The sequence below is a fragment of the Caretta caretta genome, chromosome 2 (assembly GCF_965140235.1).
Source record: "Caretta caretta isolate rCarCar2 chromosome 2, rCarCar1.hap1, whole genome shotgun sequence".
In the NCBI taxonomy this organism is placed as follows: Eukaryota; Metazoa; Chordata; order Testudines; family Cheloniidae; genus Caretta; species Caretta caretta.
In genome coordinates, this window is record NC_134207.1 from 53,959,970 (window position 1) to 53,983,663 (window position 23,694).

Genomic DNA, 23,694 nt, shown 5'->3' on the forward strand with positions numbered 1-23,694 from the left:
AAAGGGGAAAGAACAAATACGAATTAGAGATGGAAGGAGAAAATGGAATTCTAGTCCATGAAATAGGAGACTGAAGAAGGAAAACATACTGAGATGGGGGAAAAAATGGAGCAAATAAGCAAGGACAAACACTTGGGCTAATGCATTATATTTATTTATTCCTGCTGGTACTCCTTGATGTCATTTTCCTAGCAAATATCCAACACAGCTGTAAATCTGGAGGAAGGGAATAGCAAAATGATGTTTTGTTGGGTACTAGAGAGTCTTACTTCTTTGCACTGTTATTGCTGGGATGACATTAACTGTTTCATGCCACAGTGGAAAATCATGCTCCCCCCTCCGAATTTCAAGTCTTGATGCAGAAGTGAGGGGAAACCTTTGAACGACAATTTAGTTTTCTTCAAAGGAACGCCAAGGGAAACCAATCAAGGCACAATTAGTATGAGTTTATCAGCAGTTAGCTTGAAAGGAAACAGGCTACTCCTGCAGGCACCAGAAATGCTACGAGTTTGACAGCAAGATATCCAACTTCCAGACAACAGGAGGTAAAAGGGGCCAGACTGTGCTAATGAACCACAGGCAAACTGCTGGTTTGTTATTTATTAACACTAATAAATGAGCTCATAATACCGATCAGAGAGTTTACACATCTCACAAAAAATTCCATGTGACAAGTATCATGATACATATTGTAGAAACAACAGCTGTGGCCGTAACAGTAAATAATGTTTCATTAACTGATGAGTAATATACCAGAAAGCAATCACACTAGTAATCAGTAAGAATTTACAAACATTAAAAAGTGCATAACATTTGAAACCAAAGGAAAAAATGTGACATCACCACCTATTAAAAAAAAAAAAGCTTCTCTTTTTACCCTGTGATTGGTGCAAATGCAGGTGCCACAGTAGTAGTCATTCTTCTCACTCACCTAGGTCAGGGAGACATGGGATTGCCCCAAGACTAAGCACTAGTGTGAATCTCTGGCCTTTTTTGCCCAGGGGAAATTGACCATCATAGCTACTGCAGAATATCTTATTCTAGAATAGTTATTCCAAAGTAATTTACCCAGGTGGACGTATTATTCTGGAGTCAGAGTGACTTTCTTCCAAAATAAATAATTAATCTTCTCACAAAAGCAGAGGAGTTATTTTGGAATAAAATGACTTTCAATTCTGGAATGAAAGTCCACAGAGGGGAGTTATTCCAGAATAGCTTCAATTATATCGGAATAGTTATTCCGGAACAGTTGTTCTGGAACAGTCAGGCTGGTCAATTTCTCTCATGTAGACAACAGCTAGGTTTAACAGCAGGAACCACAGCTTCACCAGCACCATGGGCTTCATTATTTTCAAATCAATGTTTTTCAAACCATACAGGTTATACATTTACTCTAAAACAACAATAATAAAATGTTTGGACTTTCTCTTCTTTTTTAAAAAAGCCCAGAGAAAGATTTATAAATCCAAGAAAAAAATATAGGGGAAAAAACAAAATGTAAAGATTCAGTTCGAATCCCGGATCTGCAACTAACTACAGTCAAGTGGCTGAACTGTACCACAGATACAAGACATACCGAACTGAGGGAATATTCACATTAGTGAATCACTCTGAAGGCTCATCTAGTAATAAACTGGAGTGCTGATGAGTCAATAGTTTTAGGCATAATCAATTTAGCAGTTGACATTTTAATTTGTCATGTGCACACCACCACATTATGCAAAAAAACAGCCCTTTCAAACAAGTGATAGAAAAATTCACAGTAACAGAAATATTCTTCATAAGCATTTGAGACAGGGCAGGGTGGAGCGTCTAAGTAGTACAATACAAAACATTGTAAATAACAGAGCTGTAAATCACAGATGCAGAGTTCTAAAACCAGTGCTTTCTACACAGTTCTTTTACTAGGTGATCACTTTGGCCAGAGAATTTTAAACTCTGAGGATCACTCAAACCTTTGCCACAGAACACAATTAAATCCTCTGATGGTTCAAAGACCATTTGCTACAAGAATTATCTATTTTGTTCTACTTTCTACAAGCATTCCCATCAAGTGGTTGTTATGAAAAGATCCATCCGATGACAATGTCCCACGATTAATAACGTTTCAACCATTGCTAATGACAGAGGTAGAACAAATTCTGTCTGCTGTCACAGCCTGTGTCCCCATTTTTAGCATTATGTTGAGCAGGTTCCAGCAGTGAAATGCATCCATTTTCTTTTCCACCAGCTTGCTCATGGAAACAAATTTGTTCCAGTAAACTCCTGCAGTCTGCAAACATCCAGCAGCTGCTCCTGTCGGTCAAAGTTGGATGTCAGCTTTCTTGTTTCGCTGCTTCCCCCTGGGCCTCCCCTGCTTGTTCAGTTGGGTTTCTTTGTGCATCTCCTTCGCCTTCTGCAAGGAACAAACAAAGGAGGGGAATGACTGGGGAAAAAAACTAACCGGTTTTCAGACTGATCCATTCTAGATCTGTATTTTGCTCCTGGAATAAAATTTTATCCTTTGCCAAATTTAAGAATTTTGCAGTGTTATTGTAGCTGTGTTGGTCCCAGGATATTGGAGAGATAAGATAGGTGTGGTAATATCTTTTATTGCTCCAATTTCTATTGGTAAAAGAGACAAGCTTTCAGAAGTTGGTCCAATAAAAGGATACTGCCTCACCCCCATGGTCTCTCAAAATTTAAGAAGTGTCAGAAGATATCTGAGAAATAAAGTCAAAAGGAGAACTACGATGTTGACAAAATAATGGTGCATTTAATTCAAACACGCTTTGACGATACCCTATATTGATGAAATATCAAGACTGCATATTTAAAGACATGTTGACAAACCTGTTTCTGGCTGAACAGTTATCGTCTATCATTGCAAGTAACATTAAGATTACTAAAACAAAGATGTTAACAGTTTTCCAGGTTTCTTTACCATGTTAATTTGACTATATAAGAAAATCATTGTTTGTATTGTGCCTAAATACAGCTCTCTGGTGGGCTATACAATTATGGTAGAAAAGTACCATATTAAACAATAGAGGTAAAATTATTTTTTAAATTAATTCACTATGTGTAGTACTTTCTCCACGGACCACACTCCACATATGCCACTACTTCTGCTGTCTCATTATAAGCCACACGAATGATTTGCAGACTGGAAAATATGTCTTACAGTGATAGACTTAAGGAGTTCAGTCAATTTAGTTAATCTAAAAGAAGGTTAAGAGGTGACTTCATAATGGCCTATAAGTACCTACAAGAGCAAAACACATCTGATAGGAAAGGGCTCTTTTAGCCGCTAGATAACAAGATCCAATGGTTGGAAGTTGAAGCTAGACAAATTCAGTTTGGAATAAGAAGGTAGTTAACCACTGAAACAATTTACCAAGCAAAGTGCTGGATTATTTGTCACTTGTACTCTAAATATTGAATTACAGCATAAATTATAGGGCTCGATGCATGAATTACTGGGTGAAATTCTATAGCCCGAGTCATGCTTAGGTCAGATTAGAGGATCATAAGGCCTTATGGCCTCAAACATCTAAACATTGTCACAGGGTGTGTCAAGGTTGATTCCTCACTCTGGCACTTCGAGTGCAAAGGTGGGGGCACACAAGGATTTTAAAAATTAATACATGCCACTCCAGGCTTGTATTAAACTCCCAAGGTTACAGCTTTTCTCTGACTTTGGCTTGGTAAACATTCTCACCACTCAAATGCAAAACCCCTTTGAAACCCAGAAAGGCGCACTTGGGAATTCCTTCCTGTGGGATACCCTCAAGCCCTTTCACCCCCCTCCCCCCCAGAGAAGAGCAGAGAAAGGAAAACAAAGAAATCAGCTGTTGCCACCAGCTAATTAAAAAAAAACATGCACAAACCTCTTGGAACACCAAAAATCCAATCCTGTTTTTAAAAAGGTAAATTTTATTAAAAACAAAAAGAAAGAATACACATCTGGAACTTAGGCTTTTGCTAGATTTAAAAAACCCACTTACAAAAATTAAACATCAACAATAACTTTCTTGAGGTCCAGCTTAAAGGTTACAGCAAAACAAAAGCATTTGGGTTTAGCACAGAAGAGTCCACTAGCCCTAAGAAATAAACAGAAATAAACGTAATTGCATCTTTCTAAACATTCCTGATCTACTTACACATTTGGGGGTTCCAAATAAGTGTTCTAGGTATGATCTGATGATCTATGATCATACCTGGCTTAAAGCTGCTTATAGCATAACTGCTCCCTGTTCCCCTCTTTCCTGGAGAACAACAACAGCACACAAAGGGAAAGCTTTTTTCCCCCCCAATTTTAAAAAGTTCTAGCCTTTCCATTGGCTCTTTTGGTCAGGTGCCCATTCCTTTTCTTTTATCTAGCCAGGGAGAGTTTTTAACCCTTTAGAGGTAAAGCGAGAAGAGAACAGCCACCAAGAGGGACTTTATAACTAATTGGCTGGCTGGCTGTCCATAAAAGGGAGTGACCCCCGCCGCCCTTCATTTATCACAGGGTGATGGCCCCTTTAAGGGGAAATGGGCCAGTAACATCTGTGCCTTAATTAATTAGGTGCTTTCCAGCCTGGGGGCTAAGGAGGGTCAGGTGGTAGTTTATGGACACCTGGGCCTTATTAGAAGACTGACAAAGCTCTGTTTCGGGAGTTAAACACAGTGGGCGGGAAGCCTTCTGTGGGAGGCAGAGAGCCAGGGTCTGCAGGAGGCTGGGTACTGCAGGGCTCTATACCGGAGTAAAGAGGAACAACAGATAGTAGACAGACTTCTATGGAAGGCCCAAAGTGAGGGTCTGCAGGAGACTGAGGGGACTTCCAGAGAAGGAGCCTGGAAGTTGGGGATCTATCCCAGAGAGAGAGAGAGACAGACACACACACACACACAAAAACGCAGAAGGGACTGGGAACAGGGCCCAGAGGCAGGGCATTGGAGAAGCCCTGAAGGCCAGAAGAATCCTTTTGTTTCTTTGGGACTTTTGTTTGGACTTATTACTTCAAAAGGGGATTGAACTCAGAGTGAGCCAGCCCGAGGGCTGAGCCACAAACTCTAGCGGGGAGGAAAATGAGGAAGGGAGTGCCTGCAGTGCCACACACAGCCAGCAGGGCATTACATTACAGTACACCCTGTGACTATTTTGTAGGCCGTTCCACTATTTGAACATAGTAAGGTAAAAAAAATATTGTGGTTTAACCATCTATGCATAATCTTTTATTAATTCAAGTGACACTGAATATCTGCAACTGTATCTTCATGCACACACCCACTCATGAAACCAGTCACTTCTCTACGAATATGCAGTGGCACAGCACAAATAAATAAAATACCAAGTTCATGCAGAGCATCAGCTATTAAGGGTGAACTTTTCATAACTTCCTGTTGATAAGAAAATTTACAATAATGATAATTACCAACCTGACCAAAGGTAAGCATGGGAGGTTGCTATTTGGATGCATTCACTAACACTGATGCTTATTCTATTAATTACGGGCTGACTTATAGACAATACTTTTTAAAAAAATACTTTTTGTTGCCATCCTTTTTCTCCGAACACCTGCCAGTATCTGCATTGCACCAATTCCTCAGATCCTGCAGTCCCCTCTTCCCTAACCCACCATTATCAATGACCAAACAATTAATAGGGATTCTATTTGCATATGGACACCTCCTACTTGAAGATAAAGTAAGTCTCCTCTTCCCAGCTGAAAGCTCTGAACTTTTTCCTTGCCTCAAAGCCTCCCATTTATCTTTTTGAACACTCTAGTATATATATTGACAAAAGTGACTGTAAAATCTGATTTTCAGTGCCCTCTCTGGCTCATCCCACTCCACACACAGTGAACAGTTCTGGAGCTTTAATATTTCTCTTGACCTGCAGGGAGAATTGTGGTGAGGAATAGCTTCCTGCATATGATTCCAGAGCACAGTGCAATGTTAAGGCTCCAGGAGTGAACTTTCCTTTAAGGATTCTTCTCAAGTCATTCCATCACTGACCAATCTATAACACCAGTTGTCTTGCATTTGCCGCCACTGACATTTGCTCTGAGACTCATTGAGTGAAATATGGTATTACATCCAAAAATCATGATTGGCTTAAAAATAAATGTTAAAAACCAGAAAGTAAATAGAAACAACCTGAGGTTCCACGGTGCTCTTGGGCCACGTTTTCAAGCTTTTTTCCTGAAACCATAAGGGCTAGAATCTTATTTGAAAAAAACAAAACAAAACACATTTGCAGAGATTCTCATGCAATGTTTTGATTCCAGCAGGTGGGTTTTAAGAAATGAAATATCACAAGACTTGCCATAAAATTGTGAGAGTTGGCAACACTAGAAATACTTTAAATATTACTGCCAATGACCTCTCTGATCAATCTCTAATTTATTTTCCCTTCCAGATATTCTTGGTCTTTTATGGTCCATTAACTCTCCCAGAGGTTATATCACTGACTTAATCCTATCAAAATTTATCTTCTCCTCTACTCATTTTTACTGATCCAAACTTAAGCTATCATTCCAATTCTGTATTGCTCTGCCTAAATCAACAGTCTTGCTTTACTCTGAGATGCCTGGACCCTCTCAGTTTTCACAAGGAGGCATCCCTCTCAACTTCTCACCTGCCAATTCTATTCCCTACTCTCTCTGACAAAACTGCATATACTGTACCTGTAACTTTTTTCCCCTTGAGCAATTTGTATCCATCTAATCTCATAAACCAACATCCCTCACTCTACTTTTTAACCTTGGTATATGGGTCACTTTTGCTAAATCAGGCGCTGGGCTAGTCTGTACTGAATTCTGAATTAAACAAATGCTTCAAATTGGGTTTCATCATCTATTATGACAAGGTGAAAGCTTAGCTCGCTGAGCTAACAACTTCTCTAAGAGCACACAAGTATAAAACCCTGCTCTCTGTTGTCAGCCATTACAGAGGGCACAGATATCTCAAGTTTCCTGTTGTGGTTTCCATACTTATCCAATCTGAAAAGCAATTCTCCCACAGGAATAAAAGTCACATTGCTGCAAAAAATGACAGTATGTATTTATTTTAAATACACTGTTCATTAAATATGCCCACTAGGAAGTTGCTCATTACAGCTGATTTATTTTGACTAGAGAGTACTGGAGTACTTGTTTTGAAGGAATAGCCTTATACATAATTATGTGCACTTTTGCAAACAAATATGAAGTAGAAGATGAGAGTCAAATTTTGGACCTACCAACTTAGTTGAGTTTGTCACTATATTGGTGTAATTTAACTAATAAGAGCACCGTTCAGCACAAATAGTCTGACACCTTTTTGGCAGCACGTACATTGGCAACGTCAGTCTGTTCCTCACAAACAGGTGTCTACATCAGAAAGCTGCCAAAACTGGCAAGCAGCACCAGGTACAGGACAGGCCTGGAGAGTGATCTACTCTCTTACCCTGACACAGGTTTGGTGGGGCATCCTTTTCTGCCATTGGTGTAACAGTGCTAGGGACACTGCAGAAGACCTCAGTTTGAGACTTTTGATTTGGCACCTTTAAAAGAACTACATTCACTTTATAAAATCAGTTGGGGGGGCGGGGGGAGGAGAACAACGCTCCAAAAAAATCCAGACCATTCCCAATCCGGAAGGTTAAACTACATAGTTGGATATATTGTTAAGAGGAGGTAGGATGGCATTTCCATGTACCTTGTTAACCTTATAAGATTTTATGGGCTGCTCTGAAAACTTGTCTGAAATTATTAGCATTTACATAAGCTGCAAGAGAGGTCTCAGACAAATTAAATATAATCTTGAAACATGTATCAAATTTAGGCTAATCATTATTTAGCCATTCCCAGGGTTTATGAAGATTCAGGATCTTAAGTCTCCTTCTCATCACAGCAAAGCCTACTGTATCTACGTGATAAATATGCTAACACGAATTAAATCAAATTCCTTTGAATGATCACAAAAGTCACTCTAGCTAGTAATTGCTTCTTCATCATTAAGAGATACTGAACGTTGTCAAAACACTGAAGTTTGACTGTGTAATTGCAGTTTTGTAAAATGTAAATTTATGTTAGGAAGACAGTTTAAGGGGAGAAGTTGAATCTCAGCTGTAGGAATTTTGAGTATACAGCCCCAGAAGGCTGTATATGGCGATTGCATTGGAGGTGGATCTACTAAGGATACAAGATGGCTTTTTACACAAGTCCAGGAAGACAAACAAACAAACTCCACAGTCTCTATGCCGATCTGTTCAGTGGAGAGAGAAACTGTCAAATCTCTCTCTGTTCCCACTGAAACAGCATGTGGGGCCCTTCAAGCTACTGCTTGCCACTGGCCTGTCCTTTCTGAGACCCATTGTCTTCTCCTCCAATTAGGGCCAAACAATCTGCTGCAGATGGAGCAAGTATAGGTTTATGTCAGGGCTATTAGAAGCAAAGGAAAGAAATGTCAGTATTTACTACAGGGGGTGTGTGTGTGTGTGTGTGTGTGTGTCAATAGAAAAAGAAGCTTCAAATAAAACAAAACAAGAATAATCACATGAGTATCACTGTCTTTTAACTGCTGTACAAATAGTAATTACTGCTCACAATAATCTTTTAGATAGGAATGTCTTATTCCCATTATACAGTTGGAAAAGCAGAGAGAAAGCGTAAATGAGTTGGTGCAAGCCCGCACACTGTACTAATGGCAGAGCCAAGACTAAAAAACACAAAGACAAACATACACAACTGAACAACTCAGGCATGTCTGGCTCCTAGGCTGTGTCCACTAGCCTACCCCGTAGCCTCCAATGAGGCAAGAGTGGGTGTATAACCGAACACTGGAGACGAAGCCTCCCCGCAAAAACAAAAACACAAAACCCCACATTAAAAACCAACCATAAAGGCATTTACAGTTACCTTCTGAACTGACTTTTAACCTTCTTATTTTTTCACAATGGAAAGACTATTTGATCTTCTGTAAGCAAAACCCTTATATAGGTCACCAGCTCCAACGCACTGTAGAAAATCACTACTCATTTCTGTTGTGTGTCGAATTTGGGAAGAGAAGCCATTTTTAAATCTGAGCTTCTGTATGAGTAGCAAAACCCACTGATTCTGCAACATCAGATGAAGGGCTGGAGTTTATCCATTCACCCATGGGGAGCAGTGTGTGTGTGCGCCAACCAGATTTACTAAAGTACTCATTTCTTCTGTTTTCTTTTTTGTAAACAGCTGAAATAAAAGAATACAAGTGCTTACCTCTTTTGTTTATATCAAGTTCTGATAACTTTAGGGATAGTTCACTAGAGTTCCCACTTGTAGAAGACACCAGGATATCATGTAGCGCATTTCTTCTACCTGTTCTTCCTGAAGCAATAAAATCTGCATATGTAGATTCCACATCAGTCATTGCTAACAAATATCCACATAGCAGTACCTAAACAGGGAACAGGAAAAAGGTCCATATTTAAAACATGGGAAAGGCAAAAAGGACAGGGAGGCAGAAGAGGACAGCTAGATGCCTCCGATCATGAAAAATGAAACCTTTAAAATGTGCTGGATTTACAGAAGTAACACAGAGACCCCTCAAACTACTGAAGTTGGCAAATTAAGAGAATAAAATGAATAAAAATAAAAAGTGCAAGGATGTTGTCCAACAAATGTTCTTTATTAAACTATTTTTACAACTGTAGTTTAAATATGTGAAAGACTATTTCATAATACAGTCATAAGTGCATTTTTTAATGATAAATTTAGTAACATAAGAACTCTGCTATATAGTGTTTGCTGGAAAGTGGGAGTTGGAAAGAGTTCTTTTCTGCATGAAATACGAAGTACACAGATTAACAGAGTTTGAATTAGTGAAGTTCTGCTTTGTTTCTGCATGTTTAACGTTCTTCTCGGCAGTGGAGAGATTGTGGTTTGATAATGTTGGTACTGTATATACCACTAGGGCTTCGTAAGTAAATTTGCTTTGCTGTGGTATCAGCTCCAAAGTGAATGCATTGCAATAAAGCCACTGAAGTCGGTGGAGCTATGTTGATTTACACCTACTGAGGATCTGATCTGCACCATCTCCTGGTGGTTCAATACCTCTCCTCTCCTTTCCCTTTACAGGAGAATTTTATTACAAATGTTCTTGAAAAACCATTTGTAGGCTTCCTTTTGACAATCATATTTCTTTTATGTGCCCAAACTCCATTAGCATGCTCACCTAAAGTTTCCTGCAGAGATCTAGACAGGTAGGTTTCATTAATGAAATTTCAGAAAAGTCATGTCTGCTACACCAGTACTTGATAGAAAAGGGAGCACCAAGATCCACAAAGAAGAGGGTAGCATTACTCCTGAGGGAATTCTGCACCACTGTACATGTGCAGAATTTATGTCCTCCACAGATTTGATTGCTTCCCTGCAGAAAAATGACTTTCTGACAGGGATGCAAAGGGAAGCCACAAGAACCATCATGCGACCCTCCCCAAGCAGTATGTTTCGGGTGCCCAGGGCAGCCAGCAGAGAGGTAAATCACTCTGGGGCAAGGGGCGCGACTAGGGAAGACCAAATTGGTGGCTCCTACCCTGCACTGGGCTGCTAGTCCCAGCTGGGCTGGGGAAGACGGGACTTCCTCTTCCCCTGCATGGCTTTCAGGACCATGTCAGACCCACCCCTAGATTTCTCCCCTGGCTGTAGGAAGTGCTGCAAACTTCCCCACCTCCCCCTATGCCTCCTGCATCCCTTGCTCCTCAGCTGCAGGGGGAGGGATCACTGTACAGGGAGCTGCTCCCCCATCCGCCCAACCCCCATGCATCCAGACCCCCTCATACCCAAACCTTCCCACTGAGCCTCATCCCCTCCACACACCCAGAATCACCTCCATCCCCAAGCCCCACTCTCCCTGCACCTGGACCACCCCACTGAGCTACCCGCACCCAGATCCCACTCCACCGAGCCCCAACCATCTTCACCTGGACTCCCCCGCAGAGTCCCATTACCATTGCATCCAGAACAATCCAACAAGCCCCTGCGCATCCAGATTTCCCCCCTGGCCCCGGATCCCCCACTGAGCCACCAGCATCCAGACTGCCCCCCACAGAACCTTCTCAACCCATACCTGGATCCCCCCACGCTAAGCCCCTCCACACTTGGATCCTGTCCTGCTGAGCCTGCCTGCCCACACCTGGTGAACCTGGCATTGAGGGGCAGGGCCATGGGGTGTTTCTGGGGCAGGGTCGGTCCTTGTGCTGTACCAGGGTTGGGCGCAGTCTCACAGCTGAGTCCGTGTCCTGGGGCGGGGGGACGGAAGCTGCACTGTGATCTCCCACCTCTGTGCAGCCAGTGGCCTGTGCTCCCCAATGCCATGCTGGAACCTCTAAATTTATTTGACAAATGAAATTAGCAGAATTTTTAATTTTTTGGCACAGAATGCTCTCAGGAGTAGAGCATGCTTTGACCAAAGGTAACACTCATGGGGCCAAATTCTGCCCTCATTTACATGAGTGCTATTCCAGTGAAGCCACCAAAGGAAGAATTGGGTCCCTGATGCCAATTTAAACCTTGTTAAGTTGGTGAAAGTATGTCAACAATTCCACAGGAATGAGTGAAGGGTTATTTACTGAAAATGTACACAGCAAAAACCACTTTCATCCATTACCAAGACTTTTTTCGGGGGGTAAACAATGACCTAAAGATAGACCCATCCTCTGGATATCACAATGTGTTTATGTTGTCTATTTCGATTATATGTTAGGGACTACCTTCTGTGTCTTGCATAGGGCTGAACTCAACTGTCACATCATACATGGTTTTTTCCTTTTCTGCACTGTAAGGTCTGAGGCCTTCTTCTGCAGCCATATTAGGAGAGCAGCAGCCAGGAGCCAAGAAGCAGGAAGTCACATCCTCACATTCCTTCTAAATTACAGTAAAATAATGTAATACTGGGCTGCTAAGAAGGAGATCCTGCCCTAATAGCACCCACCAATCACCAGATAAAGAAACAAATCTTAAGATGTTTAAAGAAAACTTTGTTTGATAGCATTCTGTCTGGCAAGGAATCACTTAACAGTTGTGGGTGTGAAATCTCTACTACTTTATTCTTTTGCCTTTATGGTCCCTACTTTTCTATTGTTTTATCTCTATGGCTTCTGCCTGGTTCTTTGATTGTTTCTGTTATGTAACTAATTTTTCAAGATATAAATCAACTAAGGTGGTGGGTATGATTGGTTGAAGAATTGTTTCGCAATATGCTAGGATTAGTCAAGGAATTATTTTGTAATACTTTAGTAAAATGATTGATTAAGGTATAGCTAAGCAGGACTCAAGTTTCACTATATAAACTGGGGTCCAAAAGAAAGTTCTTTGGAACCAACTCAGCTCAAGATCAGAGCTGCCAGATCTCAACACCGTGACAACTATATTGTGCAGAAGCTGAAGTCCCCAGATGACCTGATCCTGACTGGCCAGTAAGAAAAGTTATTGGGAGTGGTGAGCATTGTATGTTTAGCGGGTGCATTCTGTTTTGGTGTTTGTTAATAGAGATTTAGGATATCACTGTGTAAGGCTCTTTCACTGGTAAAAGACCCTGCAAACCCACAGAGTGTAAGGCTATGTCTTGAGCCTATGGAAGGGTAATGGTTGATGCCCTAGAGCAGCATTTCTCAAACTGAGGTCAATGGACCCTTGGGGGTCCCCAAGGGTACTTCAGGGGGTCCGCGGATCCCACTGAGAAACTCCTCCCCTTCCCTCCCAGTGCCTCCTTCATGCTGGGGAACTGCTGTGAAGGAGGTGCTGGGAGGGAGGGGTAGGAGCAGGGCACTTGGCTCCGTGCCAGCTGCTTCCAGGATAGGCAATGTCTCTGCGGCCCCAGGGGGTGGGGCAAAGGGGTCTCCCCGTGCTGCCCCCGCCCCGAGTGCTGACTCCGCAGGTCCCATTGGCCAGGAATTGCAGCCAATGGGAGCTGCGGGGGCGGTGCCCGCAGGCTGGGGCAGTGCGAGGAGACCCCCTGCCCTCCCCTGCCTAGAAGCCTCTGCCAGAAGGATGTGCCAGTTGGAAAATGCCCGAGGTAAGCGCTACCTCCCTCACCCCAGCCCCCTGCCCCAGCCCAGAGCCCACACCCAAACTCCCTCCCGGAGCCCACACCCCTCGCCCCCTCCCACATCTAAATTCCCTCCCAGAACCCGCACCTCACCCCTTCCTGCACCCACACACCCTCCCAGAGCCTGCACCCCAACTCCCTGCCCCAGCCTGGTGAAAGTGAGCGAGGGTGGGGGAGAGGGAGGGAGTGGGGGATGGAGTGAGCAGGGGTGGGGCCTCAGAGAAGGGGCAGGGCAAGGGCTGAGCAGGGGGGTTTGGGGTCCCTGAAAAATTTTAAATCAAAATGGCTGTCCTCGGGTTGCTAAAGTTTGAGAACTGCTGCCCTAGAGTGTGCAGGTAACAGCGTAACTGTAGATGTTTCCTTTTACTGCCACCTCCCTGGCTGCAATAGACTTAAAAGAAAACAAGCAGATTGAATCAGGTGGTGTAGTTCAGTGGTTGCACAAAAATCATATACCAGGAAGATCTTAAATGCAACTGACTCTTTGGGTCCACAGGCATTTCACTTAACTGCCTTGTGCCGAAGAAGCTATGAAGAACAGATAAGTATGAGCTGAGCTTCACTGGGTTAGTATATTACAGAAAAATGACATTGTCAAAAAGGAAACAGCGTATGCTCCGTCTCTGTAAAAATATTCACATACAGTGTTAAGATTTAACTCTATCAGTAGCTGAAGTTACAGCAGCTGATGCCAAAGGCTCACAAGTACGTATAAAATCTTCATTGACATATTACTGTTAACCTAAAGCATCTGTTACTACTGCACACTATGAAGTATTTCCTAAAAGCCAAAACCAATATTTATGCAATCCTTTAGAATACAAAAAGAGATTCAACTTCTTTTCCTCTAACAAACCCTGTATTTTCATGGTCTTATAAATGCCCATTCATTTTAAAAACAAACACTATCCTCACAAATCTTGTCCATTCCCGCCCTGCTTTTGTTTTAATCCCTTAGCTCCCTCCATCTTCGCTCAGCCAGAGTCAGTTAATCAGCCTAGTGTGCCATATTTGAATCTACACACAAGCTCTTTGAGAAGCCAGGGAAAGGGGGTGAGGTACAATATTCTATCCAGCTAAATATAGCCATATTGAATATCATTGTAAGAGTGACTTATCCACAAAGAATTTCAAGACTATGAAGCTTCTGAGAATGAACTAGTGACACTGTGTCACACGCCAAATGCTGAATGGCTGACATAATTTCACTCCTGGGAATGAGACCCATGAAACAAGAAACCTGCTGTGAAGAAAGAGGGAATTAAAAGAGGTCAGTGTGTCCACAGGCTTGTCTGATATATGCAAAATGGTGCTGCGCCTTTCAGTTAACCAAAGCTTTCTTGGGCTTCATAATAATCCATGCCAGGATATATGTACTGATTCCTGTAATATGTTGTCTCCTCATAACAATGTGAAACACTGAAGCAGTTTACTAACTTACCGAATTTACTACTTAGTTCAGCCCCAACCTGCCAATATGTTTTTTAAAAACAAAATAAATAAATGGATTAAAAGTATATAGAGTGGGGATGAGAGGATGAGGATAATGGTGTCATTAGCAGCCACAGGTCAGGTTAAAAACCTACACAAGACTTCAAACTTGCCTGTGCTTTCCTCCAAAACATGTCAAACTTGACATGACCAGAAGACAGATTTACTACTTGATTTTAATGCAACTTACTCAAGTAATAATTGTTTGGTCCTTTTATTTAGGGTAGGTTTCTAGAAGACTAAGTGCAAAGCCAATGAGTAAGTGTCTAGCCACAGGAGCCACTCCTTAAAAACAAATAGCTTGAATTTTGATGCTAATATAGCATCAGTTCCAAGTCTACACAGCAATTGTTTCTCCCCCCCGCATTTGAACAATTAGTATGCCAGTTTTACAAGTTTTAGAAAAAGAATCCCAGGATTTTGCCTCCTGTGTATTTTCGCCTTGCTTCCTCATGGTCCATGATGCCAGCGGAAGTTGTCAGCACTCTGTACCCAAACTGACGTGAAGGCAAAAGGTTGTTCTCCCACTTTTCCAGGTCCTTCAACTGAACATCAAATCTGGGACTGATCACACCACACTTGTTCAGTCTGCCTGTGAGATTAACAACAATTTTCCCAGCTCTGTGATCGTCAATGATCTCAAATTCACCAATGCAACCATGCTTCATCATCACAGTTAAAAACCGGACGATTACTTTTGCCAGGATGCTGCCTTAATCTGTTAAGTGCAGCAGCATCACACTGCCAGAAGGAGCATTCTTTCGTTCTGCAGAAAGCTGTACACCGCTTTGCTGATTACAGTGGATTTGCTCACAAATTGATGAAGCACGCACTATTGCTCAATTTCATTTAGAACATTTTCAACTGTGTTTCACCCCAGGTGTTTGCAATACCCTTACCCCCCACACCAGTTATGGCAATTTCTAGAGCCAACATGGCTCATAGTTTTAAAGGGCTACCCTTAACTTTCCCTCAGAGTTTAGAAATCAGGATGATGTGTCTGTCGGGGAAGAAATTAGTGACAAGTGGCTATCTTTCACAGTGGTACTACTCTAGAGCCTCCTGCTTTGCCAGATTTACTGATCTACAGCTCATACTGGCAGAATCCAAGGATCTCCTATTTCCTTCCTTCAGAGGGCCTTTATCCACCAGATCTACTAGATGACAACAAATAGGGAGGTGGTTTCCTCCAACGTGAACACCCATACCACTCCAGGAATTAGGTGTCAGGAGATACATAATCACAGTTTTTATTTCACCTCTGTAACTGGAGTACATCCCTCTCCCCAGTATGACTGAATTACACCAGGCCTTGGATTGGCTTTGACTACAAGGTCCTTATTTACATATTAACCATAAAATAGTTATTCAGTACGGGCTGCGGGTACTCAGCACTCCTAAACCCAATGGGAGCGGAAAGCATTCAGTAACCCTGAAACACCAAGCCTGTGGCAGAGTACGGTTAGAACAGGCCACTCCCACATCATGGCAACTGCCACCCTAACCTCAGTTTCTTCTCCTGGTTCTCCATCAATTCACATGAACCCAATAGTTTATTTTATGTTTCCCTTCTTAGATCTATTTTATTAAGTCAGTCTAGTTCCATAGTCTAAGTTTGGTTGTGTTCCCAGATACTAAGGTTCCTTCTCTGATCAGTGGGGTACCATAAATAATCCTCCTCTACCCTGCCAGGCTTAGATCTTTTTCTCTCCTAGTTACCAGGGTTCCTACAGCCTTTGTTCCAGGGGCTGCAGCACAGCTGCCCTTGGTAGAGGGTTCTTTCCTTCCCTCTTTTGAGGGACTTTGCCTAAAGTCTGGCAAGCTTCTCTAGTCTGCCACCATCCTGGCTGTACTGCCAGAGAGCCCTTCTGCTCTCAGCAGGTTTCTCCCAGGTGTGAGCAAGCAGCCCATCTTTTAGGAGGCACTGCCTCCAGGTGGTATTCAGGTGACCCCTGACTCAGGTGCTGGTGAGCGCTTGTGGCTTCAACCCCTTAGATTCATAGATTCATAGATATTTAGGTCAGAATGGACCATTATGATCATCTAGTCTGATCTCCTGCACAACGCAGGCCACAGAATTTCACCCACCACTCCTGCAAAAAACCTCTCACCTATGTTTGAGCTACTGAAGTCCTCAAATCGTGGTTTAAAAACTTCCAGCAGCAGAGAATCCTCCAGCAAGTGACCCGTGCCCCATGCTACAGAGGAAGGCGAAAAACCTCCAGGGCCTCTTCCAATCTGCCCTGGAGGAAAATTCCCTCCCGACCCCAAATATGGTGATCAGCTAAACCCTGAGCATATGGGCAAGACTCACTAGCCAAATACTACAGAAAATTCTTTCCTAGGTAACTCAGATTCCACCCCATCTAATATCCCATCACAGGCCATTGGGCCTATTTACCATTACATGCTCAGCTCACACAGTGACAAGACTTCTTTTCTGATGGCAGGTATTGGGTCATTTCACAAGTTCAGATATTAATGGGGTTTGGCAGCAAGTGAAATTAAAAAAAATCCCCTGGTATGTAGGGGAATGTTGCGTGCTATTGGGACGCAGAACAGTAGTGGGCTGCTCAAAGCCTTCCTAGCGAACCTTTGAGTAATGACTACATCATATTCTTTTTTATATATCCATATAAATAAAATAAATATATACTATATTACAGAGAATTCAGGAGTGTTTTCCATGTTATTCTAGGGTATCTAACAAAGAATATGAACTCCTTTTGGAGCATCTCATCAGGAATATCTCACAAGGCATATAACATGAACACTTTTGAATTCGCATTTTAAAATGTACACATTCAGTAATTCCTTGCTTAAGGTTGTAGTTATGTTCCTGAAAAATGCTACTTTAAGCGAAATGATGTTAAGCGAATCCCATTTTCCTGAGCCCTGTTGTGTCCCCTCCCTGCTCCGTGGAGATGGGGTAAAGGAGTGGGGAGCAGAGGACACCCTGACATTAGCACCCCTCTTCCCCCGCTCCCTGCACAGCAAGCAGGAGGCTCCCGGGAGCAGCTCCAAGGCAGAGGGCAGGAGCTGCAAAGGGCCGTGTGGGGAGGGACAGCTGAACTGCTGGCAACTGACAGCCTGCTGGGTGGCTGCTGTACAGGGAACTTAGGGGAGCTGATAGGGTGGCTGCCAGTCCACCCTGGTGCCAAGCCCCCACCAGCTAGCTCCAATGGGCTGCTCTTTCTGCAAGCAGTGGACAAAGCAGGCAGCTGCCAAACACTGTTAAAAGGGAGCATTGCGCAACTTTAAACGAGTATGTTCCCTAATTGATCAACAAAGAAACAACGGGATGACGTTAAGTGAGGAGTTACTGTATTATATTGAAAATATATTTCTTATATATAAACTAGCCATAACAGTAATAAAAGTACTCCTGGGAAGATTCTTTTTTAAAAACTCACAGAAATGGGCTTGGTTTCCTAACACATATGCTGCAATATTTATTGACAACTTCTAATTTTTGTGCCTGTATAATCTCCTTAATGTCACTGAAACACAATTTTGTTTTGTGTTGGCATTTTAGGCAGAATCATGAGACATTATTCCTTAAATATGGAATTTCATTGACGTCACCAAAGAAATCCTCTCTCACTGTGATGGCTTGATGCCCAGAAACCCGATTTATTTAGTGCAACCACCACGAAGCAATTACCATTCCTTCTTAAAACCCCTTTTTTTCATTCTCTTTGGGATGACTGGAATCTGGCTTTTAGTATATAAACTATTTCATGAAACAGGATTTTAATTTCTTAATTAACTGCATTAACCCGGTCTCCTTGGATAAAATCCTCATTCTGCTCCCATTGCCTTCAATAGGGCCAAAATTTCATCCCTTAACTTTAAAGGTTCTTTAAAAAAAGATGAAATGTTTATGAATAACCAGCTACCAAGTGTTATTGAGGAATTTCCTGATGTTTTTCAGTAACGTTTTCTGCTGGACTCAATTCAATAACAACAATTACTAACAAAATATTGAAAACTTAATAAAAATATAATTAAAATATTTTATAACTCTAATCTTTAGCATGGAAAGACTGGTAATGACTTTATCATTACAGTTGCAACAAGGGGGTCACTGAAAAACCATTTCAAATTCAGATTTTCATGATTTAAAGTCTTCCAGGTTAACTTACAGTGAACTATTTTAATTCATTCCCTGCCTCCCCACCCTATACTTCCTAAAACTACTAACAGTTATAAAACATTTAATTTAAAGATGACCTCTCTGAAACAAGCTCAGATTTTGTGATCTTTCTTCCATTCTTCTCCACAGTATGATCAAGTTACAGCTCAAGATTTGATGGGGCATAATATATCTAATTGTACGGTTTATAGGTTAGTTGTGTTATTGGGGTGGGGAACTAAAGCTCATTAAATTAAGACTACTGCACAAGTCTACTGAATATGATGGAGATAAAAAAAAACTACAACCACAGAATGCTCACATACTGTCACCTGAAATTCTGGAAACAACAGCTCCCCCCCCCCCACACACACACAGGGCCTGCTCCTACTGAAACTGACAGGAGCAACTGAATGTCACAGGGAGCAGAATCAGACCCCCAGGAATTCTGGCAGAAGGGGAGACTTGTTAAGATCTGCCGGGGGAACAGAAGAGGAACTCCTCTACAACACACCTTCGCAGGTGCACAGAATAGGTGCTCCACTGCTGTTCCTTCAAATACATTTTTGATAAGTCTCTCTGCTTCTATCCTTTGATCTCACTAGCCCAAATTATGGGTTAATATTCATCACCCTTTTATATACAGTTTATTGTATCCCCAAGCTTTCCTAGCAATGTGTGTTACATTTCCATGAACATTTCTTTCTCCAATACAATCTGGTTCTACTGGGAAAACTGGAACACAGCCTGGCACTTAGTTGGACTGCAGTGTAAAATCCTGACTGCACTGAAGTCAATGACAAAACCTTCCATTGACTTTAAAGGGGCAGTATTTTACCCAGTGACTTTACTGCTGTTCTCAAGAATCTGGAAGTGAAAGCATAAAAATTATGCCACATAACACAGACAACTTTTCAATGCACATTAAAAATCTATGCCCAGAAGCTACCCAGACCAGTAGTACACCTGGTTCTTATATTAAATGTATTTCAGGGACTGGCCCCTCTTTTGGAAAGTCTATTGTTTTTTAACCTGCCATTGCATCACATCCATGTTTTGTCAGCGTTTCCATTACTATCACAAAGAAAAGAAACAAAATGAAGACAAAAATCCAACAAGTCTGTGAAGAGCGTCTTCAGTGTAGGATTTGGCATGTGTTACCAGTAGCAGGAAGAGGTAGTTTTGTTTGCACTAAAAATTACTGGAATATAAAACCTCACAAGACACAATCCTCCCTGCTCTCCCCCTCCACACACAGAGCTGAGAATTAAGAGGGGATTTTTCAGCTTTATTAAAAAAAATTCTCAGGGTTTGGCGGGTAAACGTTGTGTCATGATCTGAACATCACTGAAAAATAATGATCTATAGTCAGCTTTCATATAGGAACATAAAACCCTATCCTTAATACTATGTAAGAAACAGAGGAGTTGTACAATTATGTTTTAAAAATAAAATTCAGTGAAGATTCAGCCTCTCTGTAAGCTTTTTCCAGTCAACAGGAAGCCTCTGTGACTATATTTCCCACATGAACTAATAGATTCTAAGGCTAGACAGGATCCCTGTGATCATCTAGTCTGACCTCCAATATATAGCTCAGGCCATAGAACTTCCTCAAAATAATTTCTAGAGCAGAGCTTTTAGAAAATTATCCAATCTTGATTTTAAAATGGTCAGTGATGGAGAATCCACCACAAACCTTGGCAATTTGTTCCAATGGTTAATTACTCTCACCATTAACAATTTATGCCTTATTTCCCATCTGAATTTGTCTAGCTTCAACTTCCAGCCATTGGATTGTGTTATATCTTTCTCAGTTAGATTGAAGGACTCATTATTAAATATTTGTTTTCCCAATTAGTGCTTATAGACTGTAACCAAGTCACCCCATAACCTTCTCTTTGTTAAGCTAAAAAGATTGAGTTCTTTGAGTCTATCACTATAAGACTTTTTTTCAAATCCTTTAATCATTTTCATGGCTCTCTTCTGAGCCCTCTCTTATTTATCAACACGCTTCCTGAACTGTGGGCAACAGAACTGGACACTATATTCCCGCAGCAGTCACATCAGTGCCAAATACAGACATAAAATAACCTCTCTATTCCTACTGAAGATTCCCCTGTTTATGTATTCCAGGATCACATTAGCTCTTTTGGCCACAGCATCACACTGGGAGCACATGTTCAGCTGATTTTTCCCATAACTCCCAAATCTTTTTCGGGGTCACTCCTTTCCAGAATGGAATCTCTTCATTCTCTAAGAATGGCCTACATTCTTTGTTCCCAGATGTATACATTTATATTTACTCATGTTACAACACATATTGTTTGCTTGCACTGAGCTTACCAGGCAATCCAGATCACTCTGAATCAGTGACCCATTCTCTTCATTATTGACCACTCCTGCAATTTGTGTCTCATCTAAAAACTTTATCAGTGATGATTTTACGTTCTCTTCCATCACTGATAAAAATGTTAAGTAGCACTGATGAAGGGTTACTTGCTATGGAGCTAGAGCAAAATGGGTTGTCAGAGGAACCTCTGTTGTTTTAAATCCATTTCTCAGAGTGCTATGCACCTTGTGGCAAATAAATCATACTTTGTTTTGAAGCAACTGCTTCTGTGTCACTGCAAACGGTTACTGTCCACAGGTTCCCAAAGGGAAACTCTTGCATTTGTCAAGCCTACTGGGACTGCTTGATGTAACCTGGGAGATCCACTTGAAAAGCAGTTGGATTCTACCTCAAAGAGAAATGGAGGCACAAGCCTTTCATTTGAAAAGGGTGCACTTTGGAGACTTGGAAGAGAGTCTCAAAAGGGACCACTAACTCATGGCCCATGACATGTAGAGGACAAGGGGACCTGATCAGAAGGAGATAGGGAGTTGTGATATGTAGGAACTTCGACTGGGTACTGCAAAAATTGGCTGACACAGGTATGCAACTTAAGGAGGAAAAGTATATTTGTCAGGCTGCCTAAATCATTTAGCTGGGACACAAAATTAATGCAACTGGCTTACACCCAGTAGAGGAGAAGGTACAGGCCATTACCAAGGTCACCACCAAAGTCAGTGTCCGAACTGAAATCCTTTCTAGGCCTGCTAAATTATTATGGTTAAATTTTATCCAACTTAGCATCTGTATTGGCTCCATTACACAAACTGTTACAGAAAAGGAGAAAATTCCAATGGGCTCAAAAACAAAAAAATAGCTTTTGCAGAAGCAAAGAAATCGCTAATGCCATCAAAACTGTTGAATTTATTAGAAGTAGTACTGTTTTGTGACATCTCATCATGTCGCAGGGGTGGAAGCAAGAAGTGGTATTAGCTCACTGAATGTCAGATGGATCTGAGTGTCCTATCAATTATATATCAAGGTCACTAGTTCCAGCAAAAAAAAAAAAAAAAGTATTCCCATTTAGAATGAGAATGGCTAGCTGTGGTTTTTGGGCTAAAGAAGTTCCCACTCTTACCTATAAGACAGGTCTGGCGCTAGTAGGCGGGGTGGGGGGAAAGAGGAGGGACTAAGGAGGCTCTGCACGCTGTTCTCGCCCGCAGGCACCGCTTCCCCAGCTCCCATTGGCCACTTCCCAGACAATGGGAGTGCGGAGCCAGTACTTGGGGCAGGGGCAATGCACGGAACCCCATGGCCCCCCCGCCTAGGAGCTGGACCTGCTGGCCGCTTCCACGATGCAGCGCAGTGCCAGGACAGGTAGGGACTAGCCTGCCTTAGCGTTGCAGCACCGCTGACCAGAGCTTTAACGGCCCCATCAATGGTGCTGACTGGAGCCGCCAGGATCCCTTTTCGACTGGGTGTTCTGATCACAAACTGGACACCTGGTCACCCTAGAGGCCCCATAAGGCCCCCTCGAGCACTTGCAGCCTGGGCCACCCCCGTTCAAAATTATTCAGGGGTATATAGTACAAGTCATGGACAGGTCACGGGCCGTGAATTTTTGTTTAGTGTCCATGACCTGTCCATGACTTTTACTAAAAATACCCGTGACTAAAACGTAGCCTTACCTATGGCATCTGCCAGAATTCAGAGATGGTCTCTCACCTTATCACTTTATGGCTAGGAGTTTGATTATAAATCTGGAAAAGCACTGGGTAACGCACATACTCTGAGTAGACTTCCTTTGTCAGATAGCCCATCGAAAGTACCTCAACCTACAGAAACCATCCTCTTTACTGAACTACTGTCCACTTCTCTAAATCAACACAGCACAGATAAAAAGAAAAAGACTCATTATTGTCTTGAGTGCAGAGAATGGTAAGAAATCACTGGACAGAGAGAGTAAGCACAGAAATCCAACCTTATTACACTCAAAAGGAGTCTTTAAATGTCCAGGATGTGTACTTATTAGGGTCCCAGATAATCATATCTCCAGTAAGTAGACTGGTGGTGCTAAACTTGTTATTCACTAGTGCAGAGGGGTCCTATAACCCGAGTCCTGCTGTCTCAGGCTGAAGCTCTCGGGCTTTGGCCCTGGGCCTCGGGTTTTAGCTTTGGCTCCGGGCCCCAGCAAGTCTAAGCCAGCCCTGGCGACCCATTAAAATGGGGTCACCACCCACTTTGGGTTCTGGACCCACAGTCTGAGAACCTCTGGCTTAGCAGAGCAGGCTGTGCAAATCATAGAAGAGAGAATGAAGATGATGACGTATGATAGCATAGAAGCCAAGCTGGCCAGGCTTCTTTTCCAGTATTGCATGACACCACAAACCACAACAGAAAAATCACCTTCAGAAGGAAGGAAACTAAGAATACAATCTGGACTCTCTTCACTCAGATCAAGCTTCTAACACGAGGGAAAAGCAGACAGCACAAGAGTTATGATGATGATATATGAGGTGTAAGTAATGCAGTACATACTCTTAATCAGTGAGGGTCACTGCAAAAATTATCAGGTCACATCATAGCACAGGCAGGACCATTTTCTTGGGTGACTGATTTACCAGATGGGAGACATCACAATAAGGGTTGCCTGCTGCAACATGAGGAGTTAGGAATTCTCATTCAGACAGGTTGAGGTACC

At 42.2% G+C, this 23,694-nt stretch overlaps 1 protein-coding gene across 1 annotated transcript in view; it reads right to left on the reverse strand.

Moving 5' to 3' along the window:
• Window positions 1–585: 585 nt before the first annotated feature.
• PKIA (cAMP-dependent protein kinase inhibitor alpha) overlaps window positions 586–23,694 on the reverse strand; it is a 67,451-nt gene continuing 44,342 nt past the window's right edge. Inside the window, exons 2-3 of the mRNA XM_048841014.2 lie at window positions 9,210–9,387; window positions 586–2,395 (exon numbers count right to left, since the gene is read on the reverse strand). Of these exons, the coding sequence (XP_048696971.2) occupies window positions 2,316–2,395; window positions 9,210–9,360 (231 nt within the window). The 5' untranslated portion in view covers window positions 9,361–9,387 and the 3' untranslated portion in view covers window positions 586–2,315. The remainder of the gene's footprint in view (window positions 2,396–9,209; window positions 9,388–23,694) is intronic.